Source organism: Protopterus annectens, chromosome 12.part0, assembly GCF_019279795.1.
Source record: "Protopterus annectens isolate FY-2018-M chromosome 12.part0, PAN1.0, whole genome shotgun sequence".
Taxonomy (NCBI): domain Eukaryota; kingdom Metazoa; phylum Chordata; order Ceratodontiformes; family Protopteridae; genus Protopterus; species Protopterus annectens.
The window spans coordinates 194,499,793-194,515,828 of NC_056746.1; the positions used below are offsets into that span (position 1 = coordinate 194,499,793).

The window sequence follows — 16,036 nt, forward strand, 5'->3', positions numbered from 1 at the left end:
GTTCCACAGAATCTGGAGCCGCCCACGCCTTCCGAGCCACTACCTGCATGAGTGGGTCGAAAGGCGGATACACCCAGGAGGTGGAGGGTCGGGATCCAAAAGCCTCCAGGTATACCGACTCATCCTCGGAGGGGTCAATGGAGGGCCAATTCCCTCTCTGTTTGAGGAGCTCAAGGATGTCTGAAAAGGAGACATCCTCAGAGGGGGACCGTGGGGAACCCTCCGACTCATCTAAGTCGGTATCAGATGTAGTAGACTCAGGGGAGTCTGTGTGTTTCCTCTTACACGTCCTCTTCCGAGGGGGTTCCCCTGCAGGGTCAGGAGAAACCTCGGAAGAGGAGGAAATTCCCAGTGGGGAAACCTGGGGCGATAGATCCCTGGGCCTGATAGCAAGAGGCTGGCAAGAGGCATCTGCAGGCACTGATGAGGGAGGAGCTAGAAGGATGGACCGTTGACCAGGCTCAGAGGCCAGGACACTCCTCATCACCTCAAAGGCTCCTCTCCCCGGGAGACCGGAACACACCCGCTCCGAAGAGACAGGAATGGTCGGCTCCAAAGAGAGAGAAGGCTCCGAGGCCGATGTCGGCGCCGAGCTTACCAAAGCCGAAGCCCCGAGAGGGAGAGCAGGGTCGGACAAGGGTCCGATGCCACTAGCCCCCTCGGAGCCGACAGTGGAAACCCGACGACCGGATCCCTCCAAGGAAGGTCTCAAGGAGCAGATCGGAGCCGAGGACGACGGAGCCGAAGGATGTATCGGCTCCGGCATCGAAACAGTCGCTGTCCCAAGAAGCTCCGGCTCCGAACTCTGGTGTGTAGTCGGAGGAGGAAGTTCAAAAATTGGGGCTATAGCCGAAGTCTGTTGAGACGGGCTATGGAGCATTTGGGCCAGTGCCTGAGACTTCAACAGCCTGCTTACCACCCTCTCCAAGTCGTGGTCAGACAGCCTGGAAGATCTCGAAGATCGGCTCCGATGGCTCCGCTCCGACAAAAGAGGAGATCCCAGAGCCGAGTGGATACTCATAATAGAGGGGGACCGAGATCTCTTACGGGTCGAAGCCATCGGAGCTGAAGTCCCTAGAACTCCAGATGGAGCCGAGGATTTCTCGGCTCCGATGCTGGATAAAGTGTCGGCTCCAGCCGGAGCCGACAAGGCCACAGTAGTCAGGGTATCGGAGCCAGCCGGCACCGAACCCACTACTCGAGTAGAAGAAGTATCGACTCCAGCCGGAGCCGATATCGGCTCCGACGGAGCTGGAGCCACCGGAGGAGGCTTGGACACTGTAGCCTGAGCCTTCGGTGGCTTAAGAGGTTTTCCTGACCCTGATTTAGGAGGAGAACCTTCAGGTTTAAGTAAACCTCGGAGGATGAGTTTGTTCCTCCTTTCCTGCAGGACTCGCTGGCTAAAAGCATGACACAAAGCACAGGAGTCCTGCAGGTGCAAAGGCCCCAGGCAATAAACACAAGAAGTGTGACCGTCTGTCAGAGACATTTTCTGACAGCACTGGTCACACTTCTTGAAGCCTGAGACCTTGCCTTCTTTTGACATCCTAGGAGGATAGAACACAAACAGTCCCAACAAACACACAAATTAATCCCTTACACAAACACACACAGGAAGGGATAACAAAGGGGAACTAGGCCTGACTAAACTACTTTAGATTAAAACTTATAAAAGTTTATAAAAAGGTTGAAAAATAGGGAATAGGGTGGGCTGTAACTAATTACAGACTACACTAACACTAACAGGGAAAAATAAACCCCTAACTCACTTTTTCTTATTTGACTAAGAAAAAACTTACCTCAGCTGGCAAAGGAGACCTCTTTCGCTAAGCGGCAAACGAGATCTGAGGTAGTTCCGCCTTGCATCATGGGATATAGGGTTGCCTCGAGCTGGTAAAAGGAGTTCTCGAGCTAAAGCAAGTGCCGAGTCGGAGCCGAGGATCGGCTCCGAACCCATCCAGCAAGAATGAAGGCGAGATTGACAACTTAACATCAAGTTTTCTTGGCACACCTATCCAGAAACATGGAAAGTACAGTTGTGTAAGTAAACTTATCATAACAGATGTTCAAATGATCACTGTTGCAGAAGTCTTAGCTATATGGGTTGTATCCTGCACAGGATATAGCAGCCAGCCAGTTTCCAAACCTTCAAAGCCAGCCAAGACATTCTTCAGCTTGAACTTAGCTGAAGGGTGGTTTGTGTGCCAAGCCCTTTAGAGCTTTTATGCAAACTAAGAGAGTGAGCATAAAGCAATGAAAAGGTCAATGCTAAGAAAAAAAAAATACAAACACACAAATAAGGGGGATGCAGGGAGGGAGTGGCTACTTCAGCAGTGATCATCTGAATGTCTACTGTTATGGTAAGTTTACTTACACAACTGTACTATGTTCACCATGATGATCACTGCTACATGGGTAGATTACCATAGCCTACAGGGACCAATGACGCACCAGGGTCCAGAAGCTCCTGGAGAATGGTGTTAGCAAACCCCTTCCAAGACCTGGAGAAGGAATCTAATTTAGACTGCTTTGTAAAAATATGCAGAAGACAAAGTTGCTGCTTCTAGAATACTTCTAGAATCCAACCCTTTCCATAAAGCCACTGGTGAAACCAGGCCATGGTAGGATAAGTTTTGACCCTGTCTGGAACTGCCATGCCTCAAAATACACAAGCACACTCATATACATGCACACACACACACACACACACACACACACACACACACACACACACACACACACACACACATATAATATTATATATATATATACCCAAGAATATCAAAACCTGATATAAGCGAATTCTGTTTCATTGAGATAACATCAAATCTTCAGTTATGCAAAACCTTAAACTAGCTAAAAAGTTCACTGGGAAACTAACCACCTGGTCACCCTGGCAGTATTTGCCCTTTTCTTCACTATAGTGCAGTCTTGGAGTTGGTATATATAGTTTGGTGGGCTTTAATCGCTTTGTTGAGTGTATGTTGTCCTGGTGGCTAAGTGGTTAGCTTCCCGGTGAACATTTTCACTTAACTGAAGATACCACATTATCTTGACATCAGCCGACTCCAAATCCAGCTCCAGACAAGTGGGTGTACCTCAGGGTTCAGTCCTGGGACCGCTCTTGTTTGGCATCTACTTCTCTAAAGTACAGGCCAACACTAAGGGACTATGGCTAACAAAGTTCACAGATGACTGCAAACTGGGAGCCATTATTGAATCCCCAAATGATGTGGACATTCTACAAAAGGGCCTTACAGAAACAGATGCTTGGTGCCAGAGCCATGGGCTCAAGCTCAATGCCAAGAAATGTATAGTTATCCCCTTTGGAGAAAAAACATGTACCCATGAATTACCATATAGGTGGCAGTACACTAAACACCGAAAGTGTGATAAGAGAATTAGGGACACAGGTGGACAGTGGTCTCACTTTCAATAACCACATCGCCACAACAGTCAGGAAATCCTTCTAGGTGGCACACCTCATCACTAAGGGCTTTTCATCCAGAAAAAAGGAGGTCATTGTCCCACTGTACTCATCCCTCATTAGACCCATTATAGAATACAATGCCCCGTTTGGTATGTACCTCTCAAGACATCTGCAACAACTGGAAAGGCCGCAGAAATACCTCACTAAAAGAATCACAGGCCTAAAGCAGATGCCCTATGCTAATCGTCTAAAAAAAACTCCAGCTATACTCTGTCACATATCGTCTACTCAGAGGTGATCTCTGCTTAACATACAAGGCCATGTCAAATCCAGAGCTGTTGGACATGCTACACTTAAAGAAATCACAATCCCTCAGAACCACACACTCCAGGGATCTAAACCTTTTCATCTCAATGAACAAAACATGCTGGAGGGATAGGTTCCTGACCGAGAGACTCCCCAGACTATAAAATAGACTGCCCATACATGTCAAGCAGAGCGCCTCTTTGGCCCTCTTCAAAAGGAACCTTGATGATTGGGTGGGAGACAGGAAATTCACCGCAGGGATCATGTCAGTCGCCCTGCTAGACAGGGGTCCAGGGAAGTAAATATTGTGGGAAGAAATAGTCAGGGAATTGTTATGGCTAGGCTTGTATAGGCCCTAGGGCCGATAGCCTAGTGCCAACCTATGAACCTATGATCAATTTACATATATAAAGATTGCATGGATCATTAACATACTCAAGCTTGCATGGTTCAGTTATATTTTAAATTCATTTCTTGAGTAGTTTTTAATAAGGATGAAGTATTTTCAGCCACAGGTGAAAGAGAAAAGTGTTATGTTTGGCATGTAAAAATGACATCCATTGGGGCTGTAGGAGCGAAGAGGTCCAGTTTGAGGAGTATGTCTAGTCAAATTCAGAGTGACATTAATAAACAGTTTTGGTATGGACAGGATAAAAGGTATATTAAATTATGTTAATGGGACAGAGACCTAGTAGAGAAAATTATTTGACAAAAATCATAAGAGATTCACTAAAAGAATATAGGGCCCAAGTAAAATGTCCTATGCAGACCTTCTCAAGGCCCTTTCCCTGTATTCAGTCCCCTACACGCTTTTGAGGAGAGATCTATGCCTGACATACAGGGCATTGTCAGACTCCACTCTGATGGACCTCCTGCATATCCACAAAACAAACAGCACCACAATTACCTGTTCTATAGATTTAAACTTTGCCTGTGATATAAACAGGACCTGCTGGAGAGATAGGTATGTATATCCCAGAGACTACCCTATTTGTGGAACAGCCTCACCATCCATGTGAATTAGAAATCCTCCCTAACCCAATTCAAGTGCAACTTGGACAACTGGATGGGAAAACAGAAATTCAACCCTGGCTTGGCACCTCTGTCTCTAATGGACACAGGAAACTTGTAAATGGTTCATCTCCCAGGCTCATGCTTACACTTATCAAGGGTACCAGAACTTGTCAAAGATTTCAGATGCCTGGTGAGGCTTACAAAGGTCCTAGGGGCCATTAACCTAGTAAACACCTATGAACCTATAAGATGACATATTAAAAAGGAAGGATATTACGTTGGGGGTATGGGTGGGGTACAGTTTCAGTAAGGTTTAAGGAGTATGTTTAGTGATCTGCTCACCTGGAAGTAGAAAATGACCTCGACAGGAGCGGGTAAGATGCTGTTTGAGCAGTACTTTAAAGTATGGGAGTTTGTTAATTTTACTTGCATAGACATTTCAGACATATGGCAAGAATACATAGTGTTTCCTGCAGAATTATGGGCCCTGTTAGTATAACAGCAATTGTTTTTGGAGCAGATTTCTTTAACTGCGGAGGAGGGATGGAGGGTATGCTGAAGAAACAGGCATTTTTCTAGATGATGGAAAGTCTGAATGCTGTAATTAACTGTGAATAGGTTAAGTAGTTGGGAAGTTCTACTCAGCTGAGGTGTTTTAAAGCAATAAAATGGTGTGCCTTATATGAAAGATTGGTTGTGAACTTTGCTTTCTTCCTGTAACATGATGGTAACTTGTTTTTGTGTGTGCTACTTAAATTAATGAGGATGGGGATAGCATAGGGGAGGAAGAGAAGTAGGCAGGTTGAGGCTAGTGTTGCCCTAGCTGTGTCTGTAACGCATGCCTTTGCCCTGTACAGTGAGCCTAGTTGTGGTGTGTTTTTTTTGACTGTCTGAAGGATATGCTGGTCACACCTGAACTTGTCATCCATTATGCCTATGTGCTTGGTTTGCATTAACAACTATTTTGATTTTGGTGTTGTCTGCAGAGGTAATGTTGAAGCATTGTTTATGATTAAGATGGGGATTTAGGGTAAAGAGCATCAATTAAATTTTTTTGGGATTAAGAATTTAGCTTTACAAAAAAAACAACTAAGTTCCCACTGCTAAGAAGGAGGTTTGAGTGTCTTCTTGGCATTTGGACAAAAAAGGGGTTACACATATAAAGGCTGAATCACCAGCATACCATACTATGAAATGTCTAACAGTAGTGTAGATTTGAGTTTGCCGACATTTCTGTGTTGATTTATGCTATTGATGAAATTCAAGAGTGCAGCTGTACTGTGGCTGAGTCTGAAGCCATGTTAGGCATCAGCAAGTAACTTTTTAAAAATAAGGTGGTGCATCAGTTGGGAATGAATGCACTTCTCTAGAACTTTTGAAAAATGTGACAGGATGGCAATAGGTCTATAGTTACTGAAGTCTGTATACTGGCCTCCTCTGTGTAGTAGTATGATGTAGGATTGTTTCCAGATGAGTGGAACATACTTTTCTGATATGGACCCGTTTATTAGGATAGAGACTGGAAGTGCTATGGCGTCAGCTGCCATTTGCAGATAGTCAACTGGAAGCTGGTTGGAGCCAAGAGTGGTTGGCTTTAGCTTACACAGAAGGTATTTTATGGTGGAAGAGAATACAGGACTAAAGTAGAACAGCTGTGAATGGTTGGGCCGGGTGCAGGACACTGTGTGGGGTGTGTCTGTGTTAGTTAGGGACTGTATTATTTGAATGAAGTAGGAGTTGAATTGAGAGGAGATTGTGTCTATGGTACTGTTAGTTGATGAGGAAGAGGTTGTGCTTTGCCCAGGATATTAGTTTATTTAGTGCTGACAAGAATAGTTCTGGATTGTTTTGATGTTTGAGTTGAAGGTTGATGTGGAAGTTTTGTCTGTCTAGTTTAATGTAGTATCTAGTTAGGATTCTAAGGTATTTAAATGCCTGAAAAGATGCACGAGTTCCATGTTTTTACCATTCTATCCATGCTTTGTCTCTCTTTGGTGCATGAATTTGTTTCCTTAGATAGCCATGGTGCTGGGTTGAGCTTAACTATTTTGCTCCACACTGGAGGTAGATTAAGGGTTTTTAGGAAAATATTAAACTGAGAGACTGCATTATTTAGAGCATGAATTTTAGACTGGACTAGTTGTACTGTTTTAGTGAGTTGATAAAGTTCTTTATTGAATTTTGTTGCACTACGTATTAGGCTACATATAATTTGCTCATCTTGGTTGCTGTAACTTCTGACTGCGTAGCTTGGAAGGTGATCACTTAGGATGTCTAGCAAACATCCTGTGCTGTTGATGTTATTGGGTTTGTTAGAAAGAAGCCAGTCTAGGGCTGAGTGTCTGTTAGTGTTTCTGTTAACTCTAGTGGTGCAGGTAATAATTACAAGTTATGTACTTACCATAACTTGGTATCTGTGTTGTCTACTTTCATTCCTCCTCATGGTTGTGTTACAGATCCGAGTCTCTGATCCAACTCAGCTGCATTTTTACACACTAGGATCCAAGTCATGAGTTCCTCCCACTTCCCATAATGCAGTGCCCTCTGTCTAACTCCCTCAGATTGCATTTACTGCCTAAACAGTAGAGAGAAGAAAAAGAAAAGGAAGAAAGTACACATTAAGAACATGAGGCTCTAAACCAGGAACATCAGTTCCTAAAAAAATTCTCTCCAGGTCTTCTAGAGGACTGGGTAGGGGGATGGCTGGGAGGGAAGGTGAGGAGGAATGAAAGAAGACAACACAGACATCAAGCTATGGTAAATACATAACTTATAAATATGAGGCTGTCTTTCATTCCTCCTCATAGTTGGGTTAGAGTCCCCAGCTATACAACACCTGGGTAGTCTCAAGGAAGGATATGCTGGAGCACTGCCGAACAGAAGGAAGCTCTGCTCCTGGAAACCATGTCTAATTTGTAATGCGTGACAAAGGTATGAGCTTTTGACCACGTGGCTGTAGCACAGATATCATCTAAAGACGCCCCAGAAGAAAAGACAAATGAGGTGGACATAGACCCTGTTGAGTGGGCCTTAGGAGGAGGAGGTAACTGTAATCCATTCTTGGCATAAAACAAAGTAATACAGTCTGTTATCTATTTAACAAGTGTAATTTCTGAAACCGCCTTACCTCGGCGGCTATGACAGGACACAAATAATTGGTCTGATTTTCAAAATGGCTTCATTCCAAGAAGATAAAAAATGTAACTGCCTATGAACATCAAGCAGATATAACAAACATTCTCCTTAATAACAGAAATTTGGAAGAAAACTGGTAATTGTATGGTCTGGTTGAGGTTGGATTCTTTAACTCCCTTGGGCATAAAAAGAGGACTAGCACAAAGGGACACCCTATCTTAGTGGAAAATGATGTAAGGAGGCTTAGAAGACCGCGCCTGATCTCAGAACTTCTCTTTGCTGAAGTGATGGCGATGAGAAAGAGAGTCTTCCATGAAGGAAACTTAAGTCACAACCACTGGCTGGTTTGAAGTTCGAGTTAAGCCTTGTAAGACCACAGTGAGATCCCATGGCAGGGAGGATCTTTAACTGGAAGCCTGAGGAGGAAGATTCATTTCAAGAAGGCCTTACACAGTTTGGAGGTTGTAGGGGAACTGAAAATATTACCCAAATGGAAGTCCGAGATGGCTGCCAACTGAAGTTTGATAGTTGAGAAACTGTCTCTTTCTCTGAAGAGACACATGAAAGAGAAGGAGAGCTAAAAAAGGGTCAATGTTCTCTTCAGAGGCCCAGAAGACAAATCTTTTCCATTTACTCCCATAGACTTTCTTGGTAGCTGTTTTTGGGAGGCTAGAATAATGTCTCGAACAGGGGAAGCAAGCCTGGAATTTTGAACAAACATTGGAAGTGGAGAAACCAAGCAGTCAGTTTGAGGGATATCAGATTGGGGTGAAAAAGTCCTATTTGGGTTCCAGTATCCACAGAGGACATTTCAGGTGCAACCAGAGGAAGGGGAACCAAATCTGACGAGGCCAATAAGGGGCAATAAGGGTTACCGAGGACTTCAAATGTTTTGTTTTCTGAAGAAACTTTGAGATCAAGGGTAGAGGGGGACAAGCGTAGAGGAGACTGGGGGGGGGGGGCAATCGTGAATCAGAGCGTCCTCGGGGACTCCCCCAGAGGGAGGATCAGAGCAAAGTAGTTGCTGCACTTGTTGTTCTGGGGGGCTGTAAATGGGATGCAGCAGGGTTGGCCCCAGTGGCTGGAGATCAAGGCTGCTACTGACTGATTGAGGGACCAGTCGCAAGGGGTCAGAATGGACCTGCTGAGCTTGTCTGCCAGGACACTGATTTCCCAGGTATGTCAGTTACAAACAGAAACTGGTCCGAATACATCGTCCATTCCAAGCACTCATAGCCTCTCTGCACAATGGATAAAAGCGGGTTCCTCCTTGTTAGCTAATGTACCATACCACTGACATGTTGTTTGTGCAAATCACAACAGTTCCTAGAGGGAGAATGTCTTCAAAGGCTTGCAACATAAGGAGGACTGCTTTTATCTCCAAAAACACCGATATGCAACCTGGTCTCTATGTGGGACCACAAGCTTTGAACCATCCTTCCTTTGAAATGCCCTCACGCTACCCCAACAGGCAAGTGTAATGATCACTGTGGCTGGGGGGGAGTCTGCAAAAATGTCGGATCGCCAGACAGCAACCACCACTGGAGATGCTTTCTGCAAACCAAAGTCAATTTGAGAAGAACAGATAGAGGCTGGTAGACAATAGACCACTGGACAGCCAGGGGGTCCACTGAAGTACTTGCATAAAATACCTTGCTAGGGGGACTAAGGGAATGGCAGCCACCAGAGATCCGAGAGCCTGAAGTATCAGCCTTGCCAGTGGGGAAGACCAGTTTAAGGTGTCTCAAACATGACCTCTCAAAGACTGAATATGATGAGTGGTTATAGCTGCAATCTGGACTGGACCCATCACCATTAGGAATTCTGCCTTATTTATGAGCAAATTAAATTTGCTTAGATCTAAAATGGATCGCAGGTCCCCGGTTTTCTTTGACACTAAAAAGTGAGAGTACGTTCCAAATCCGTTTTGTTCAGTCAGGACCTCTTGAATGACTCCTTTGCAGCAGATTTAGAATTTCTTCTACTGCGTACTCCCTCTGACTGGGTGGAACACTGGGGAGGTCTCTGACACCTCTGGTAGGAGGAGGAGAAAAGGGATACAATAACCTCTGGATATAATCTTTAGCACCTATATTTTTTGTGTTGTATTAGCCCAGACGGTAGAGTGCAGAGAAAAGTGACTCCCAACTGCCTTCAGAGATGAGCAGTTGGGCAGCGCTTCAGGAGAGCTGAAAGGGCCCATCAGATAAGGGCTCCCTGAAACCCTGGTTCTGTGGGCTCCCTCTGCCCCTAGGGTGGCATCTCCAATTGAAATCTTATCTGCCTCTAGCAGAATGATCCCCTCGCTGATCCTGGGAAGACCGCTGAGACTTCCAGAACCAGGTTGTCTTTCTGTTGCACTGGTTTCGAAAAATACTGTGCTGAGGAGTTGAAAACATGACCCAGACGGCAGGCAAGGTCTTCCCTTCCTGTTCACTGTGGGTTAGGGTCACTTTGACAGAAGGTCCAAAATGGAGGACCCATCAAACAGGGCACTGACAAAGGACACCTTAAAGGGTTCCGCAAAACCACAGAGACTCATCCAGGCATGTCTTCGAAAGCAATGCCTGAGCCACCTGCCCATGAGGCACCCTACGTGAAGCGGATAAGCCTCATGGAAAAATTGGACAAGGATGAAAGAGTTATCAGTTGGGGGGGACCTGCTTGAAGTCCTCCACCGACATGATCTCTGCAAGAGTATCTGAGTGTTCCTTCACTAGTTCCCTCCGTAACTGAATAAAGTGTGCCAGGTAGTTTACTGTTCTCAGCGAAAAAGTGTCAGAGGCGTAAACATGCTTACCAAACCTGTCCATTGCTCTGGACTCCCTGTTTGGTGGGTGGACATGGAGCTCTGTTCGGCTAGCTCTTTTTTGGTAGCTGCTGCCACAACCATGGCATCAACTGGAATACCCTTGGTCCAATATGGTCTGTCCCTTAGGGGGAGATGAAAACTTGTCCGGATATTTGGGAATTGGTTTGACAGAGTCCATCTCCTTCCAGGGCTGGAAGGACACCAAATCCACAAGTTCATCCGCTGGGGGGACTACCCATGATGTAGATGGGCCCGTCCCAAAAGCCTCCAAAAATACAGACTCGTCTGAGGAAGGAGGCTGGGCCAACCACCCACCTCTCTGCCCCTGGATCTCTAAAATGTCTCCAAAGGAGACGTCCTCCAGTGGTGATTGGGGAATCCTTCCCCTTCATCAAAATCTGAGTCCTCTTTAATGGACTCCTAAGGGGAGTCAATGTGCCTCTCTCCTTCTGCACGTCCTTTTACAAGGAATCTCCTCTGTGGGATGTTCAGGGGATGTCTTGGAAAAGAAGACTCCTCCTAGGGGAAGAGTTTGGAAGCTAGTCTGGATGGGCAGACTCTGGGGAAAGCATGACAGGCTGAAGTCTCTGATCCAAGAGGAGTCAGGGAAGGGTCAGAGCTCAAATACACCAGATCTCTATGACAAGAGAAGGCCCTTTCCACAACCTGAACACCGAGAGAACCAGTGAATCCCTCCCCAGTTCTACAGGAGCCGAGGCTACTGAAGAAGAAAGGGCAGGGATCCCAATGTCCTGGGTTCCAGATAGAATTGGACCACAGTTGCCCAGCACCAAGCACCAAGAAAAAGAGATGGCTCTGACATAGTTGGAGCCAACTCCCTCCTCCCAGATCTGACAGGGACATCCCGGATCAGAGGCCCGCTGTGATCCAACAACATCGGAGCAGAGGAAGGTCAGGGCAACGGTCAGAGTGGAGGAAGGGTAGCTCCTCAAACTCGACCCTGGCTCTCTCGGTTGTCTACGATTCTGAAACTCTGATACCAAGGGAGGGATTGGAGAAGGAGACTGAACTTGGAGGGAAGCACTCACAGATCCCAGAGGGGACGGAGTTGAGAAGACTCCCAAATGGATTAGAGTCTTGAGAATCTGCCTGATCATCCTGCCCACGTTGACCTCTGAAAGGCTCATAGAAGAAGCCACTGTCAGGGGCTTGGAGTGCCTGACAGGTGTCTGCTGCAGACCAAGGGAAGAAGCTGACTCAATGCCCAACACTGGTGTGGGACTCCTAGCTATCAGATCTGTAATATTAGGATCTGAGGTGGAAAGAGTAGCTTCAGGAGAACTGAGGATTAAGCAAGTACCAGTCAAATCCGAAGAGTGCTTCCAAGTCCACTGGAGCAGATGTGGGTCTGATATCAGAGCCCATTGGATCTGAAGTTTTCCGAATTTTGGAAGGTGGTTCCAATGATGACCTCGAGGACTTGTGAGGGCACTTCTTGGAGTAGGAAGACCCTGCCACACTCTTGGAGGGGGGTATGAGTCCCTGGGAAGGAACTTGAAGCAGGTAAGAGACCCTTAAGAATTAACTTATTTTTGCAGTCAGCAATAGACCTATGGTTGACGCTCTTGCAGATACAGCAAGCTGACCACAGATGTTCAGGGCCAAGGCAATAAAAACAAAGTATGTGAATCCGAATGTAGGAATTTTCGACCACATTCGATGTACCTCTTAAAACCGGCAAATTTATCTGACAGGTTACAGAAAGCATAAAAAGGGAACAAACACTACATTCAGCAGTCACAGCAAGGCACTGTATCACTATATAACAATCAAAATTAGTTAAACTATACATAAATATCTACCTATTTTTTTCTATATTTTTTACACAACCACCACCAGGAAAAATTAAGCCTAAAAATGAATGGCTATAAGAGAAGAGAAAGCGCAGGCAAAGCCCAACTGCAGAGCAAGGAAGAGAGAGGAAAGCATTCTAACCTTGAACTGCTATGCAAAAGGCATTTACCTAAAAATTTGGAATTAAAAGTAGTAATTCTGCTGTCAAAAATGCGACAAAAGGCTTGAGACTCTAGAAACCACATCTGTCACTGCTGGTGGCAAATGAGATCTGAGGAAGTTAGGGTGAAGGGTGTTTAGGGAAGTATATTTTGGTAAAGTATGGTGGTGCCCTTGAGAGTGTGGAGTGGTTAGTTGAGTTCTGTGAACTGTCTGGGACTATGGATTGTTAAATGAGCTTTATAAGCTGTTAAGTAATAGTTGGTCAGGTGACTTAGAGGAGGAGCATATTGTGTATAAGTGTACAGGAGGAAAGGGTGGGTGGGAATTGTGGGTAAGGTAGGGGAACGGAGTGGGTTTCACCTCGCTGTGACATTAATAAGCAGAAAAAAGAAAATCAGTGAATATACCTTTGTATCACACAAGTTTCAATGCAGTATGCCCTTTGCACCGGCTATGACATACTACTTTTGGCAATATGCAAGTTAAGTCAAATACAGTGGCTAAGGGAGGTTTTCTATACACTTCTTGTCCTGGATGAATGTGATTTAGGGTGTGGGATTCAAAAGACTACTGCAGAGCTGCTGGCTACTCTCCTTTGTGTAGAAAGTAAATAAAAATAAAACAGCCAACTCTGTTGTGCTTTAATATGATTTAGCAGTAAGGTATGAGGGAAGCTGCAAAACTAACTAGTAGATGGGCGGATTACCGTGTTGAAAAATAACTGAATTAGTGGGATGGTGTTAAATTAAGCTAATGTAGGAGGCAATCACCTATCATTTTGTTACTGTATATGTTTAATAAGAGTCTATGGGTTAGTGGGGTTACTGATGACATTTTCCAAAAATAAGATGAGCTCATCTGTCCTATGCAGTGGGGGTCAACAACAGGTATGGGTAATATGCCCATTCAGTTTACTCAAATTTACATGTATACCTTGTAGTTAATGCAGAAAAGCAATAATACACAGGGTTGTAACCACAAAGCCTTACTTGTCCCCTTTGTAGGTATTATTCAAAAGGTGCTAAACACCTTTCTCCTTAAAATTGCTTTCAAATTCTAATGAAAACAAAATAAAACTGTTCCTCGTAAACTAAACAATAATTTACACATATTTTGTAGTAAAAAAAAAACTCATACCAGAAGTGCTTTGTGCTGTACTGTTCAGAGAACCACTGAAGTTGGAGGCACGAATGGATGACCAGGCACTAGAAGAAGGCAGCGTGGTGTTCAAAGATGAGGATGACCCTTAACAGGGAAAGGAGGAGGAAATTTTTTACATACATTTCTTCCAAAAGTTTACAGTGTAAATGTTCTGTCCAAGATAATCTGGCAATCTAGGCTGAAAAATTTCACCCTGAAGCAACTTAGGCTAAGACCACACACAGCACACAATACACTGGAGGTGTGATCATCATTACAGACATTTTGGAATACAGTACTGGAGTGCAATGCAAGGTGAAAATAACTAACCCCCCCAAAAAAAAAGTATACACTGACATGAAAGCATGAAGCTGAACTACTGACCCTTGTATCAATATATATACACGAGGGGACCATTCTAAGAACACAAGATGAAACATTGCTGTATTAGTTTCCATTAATCTTTCTAAATTGTGACATTTCTTTTAGACAGCTCCTGGTGCAATTACAGAACCAACACTACAGAGGTGAACTGGGCCTAAAAATCTAGATGAGGAATTATCTATACCTTACTCTAGACTTACAAATGATCTGTTTACATGGGCCAGAAAGACTGTTTATGATACCCAAACAGACTGTCCACTAGTGGACAAGCTGTCCTGCATTCTGTATAACTAAAGATAAACTAGCAAGTATTACTACATGCACAATGATACACCCAAGACAGAACCAGATGTCTGACTATCCCAAAAACCTTGTTTTACCAAATCTGCGAACATATAACAATGCAAAGCTGATGGAAGACAAGACAAGATCAATTGGGTCTTCACTTCTGCATACAGTCCCTACTGTTCAAGACTGGCCTTTGCCATTCTATTCTCTAATCTGAGGGTGAAAACCTCCTGGTTCATTAGTAGAAGAATAAAGTTTTCCACAACTGCAGTTCTCCTTTTTACCCGTGAATCAAGTAAGAGGGAGTGCCTTGGAGAATGCACCAGAGAGTAGTCCACAGAATGGTCTGAATCACTGTCCTACTTACCAGAAGAGGGAGAGGCCACATGTTTAAGTCTTCTGTTTTTTTTTAAGGTGTGACGTCTGCCTGGATGAGGCACAGAGGATGGGAACCCTGTCTGACCTCTATTAGACAGCCCGGGATATCTTCCCTAACTAAAATTTGCAGGATGACATGCAGTCTACAAGGCCTCAGATAGGGTCTCGGTAATGGGCAGGTGAGCAGAAGCCTGACGTACTGTGGGTTCTGTAACCTCACTGCGTACGTCAGAAGTGTTGGACGGCAGATCTGTTTGAGGCCACTTAAGTCTTATGTTCAGCGGAAGAGAGACATCCGAGGATGCAGAGTCAGTTATTTGGACTAGGCCAAGAGCTTAAGACACTGAATCTTGAGGTAGGTATTGAGTACAGAGAGCTCAGACCGAAGAGTTTTTGGAATGAATGATAGACAAACAGAGCAGGATTTGTGATTCTGTTATGGGCCAAGGCAAAAAATACATTTGTTATGCAAGTCCTTGCATGGAATCTGCCTACTGCAGTCGCACTTACCCCTCCTAGCTGACATCTACAACTTTCAACGACAGCTCTTAAGATAAAATTAAAAGTTATGTACTCACCACAACTAAGTGTCTGTGTTGTCCATTTTCATCCTTCCTTAACCCATGGGTTTGGATACGATCCTCGGATCCAACTTAGCCCCATACTACAGACTTTGGATCCAGCTCTTGAGCTCCTCCTTTTACCCATAATGCACCATTCCATCCCAATTATCTCAGATTAAGTTTGTTGCCATACACGCTTACAGCTACACAGAGACAGGTATAGCTGACAGAGAAAGGAAGGGCTGAAACACCTATAGGTTCCAAATACAATCCAATAGGTCTCTCAAGAAAAGATGGATGGGGGATAGAAGGGAGGGAAGTTGAGGAAGAATGAAAATGGACAACACAGATGCCTAGTTATTGTGAGTACATAACTTTTAAATCTGATGATGTCCTTTTCATACTTCCTCAACCCATGAGACAGTGGCCCCAGCTACGCTGATCTTGGGTGGCCCTCATGGAATGATATTACAAAGTACTGCCAAACCAAAGGTGGCTCTGTTTTTAGAAATTATATCCAATCTGTAATGAACAACAAAGGTATGAGCACTGGACCATGTGGCTGCAGCACATATATCAACAGATATTTTTGACCAAAAAGCAATGAAG

At 44.6% G+C, this 16,036-nt stretch overlaps 1 protein-coding gene across 8 annotated transcripts in view; it reads right to left on the reverse strand.

Annotated features, from left to right (window-relative positions):
* The window catches only part of TNRC6A (trinucleotide repeat containing adaptor 6A), a 3,393,689-nt gene that overhangs the window by 240,280 nt on the left and 3,137,373 nt on the right, over positions 1–16,036 (reverse strand). For all 8 annotated transcript variants that reach the window (XM_044089241.1, XM_044089240.1, XM_044089239.1 and 5 more), the window contains one exon: positions 13,812–13,919. In XM_044089241.1, the coding sequence (XP_043945176.1) occupies positions 13,812–13,919 (108 nt within the window). The remainder of the gene's footprint in view (positions 1–13,811; positions 13,920–16,036) is intronic.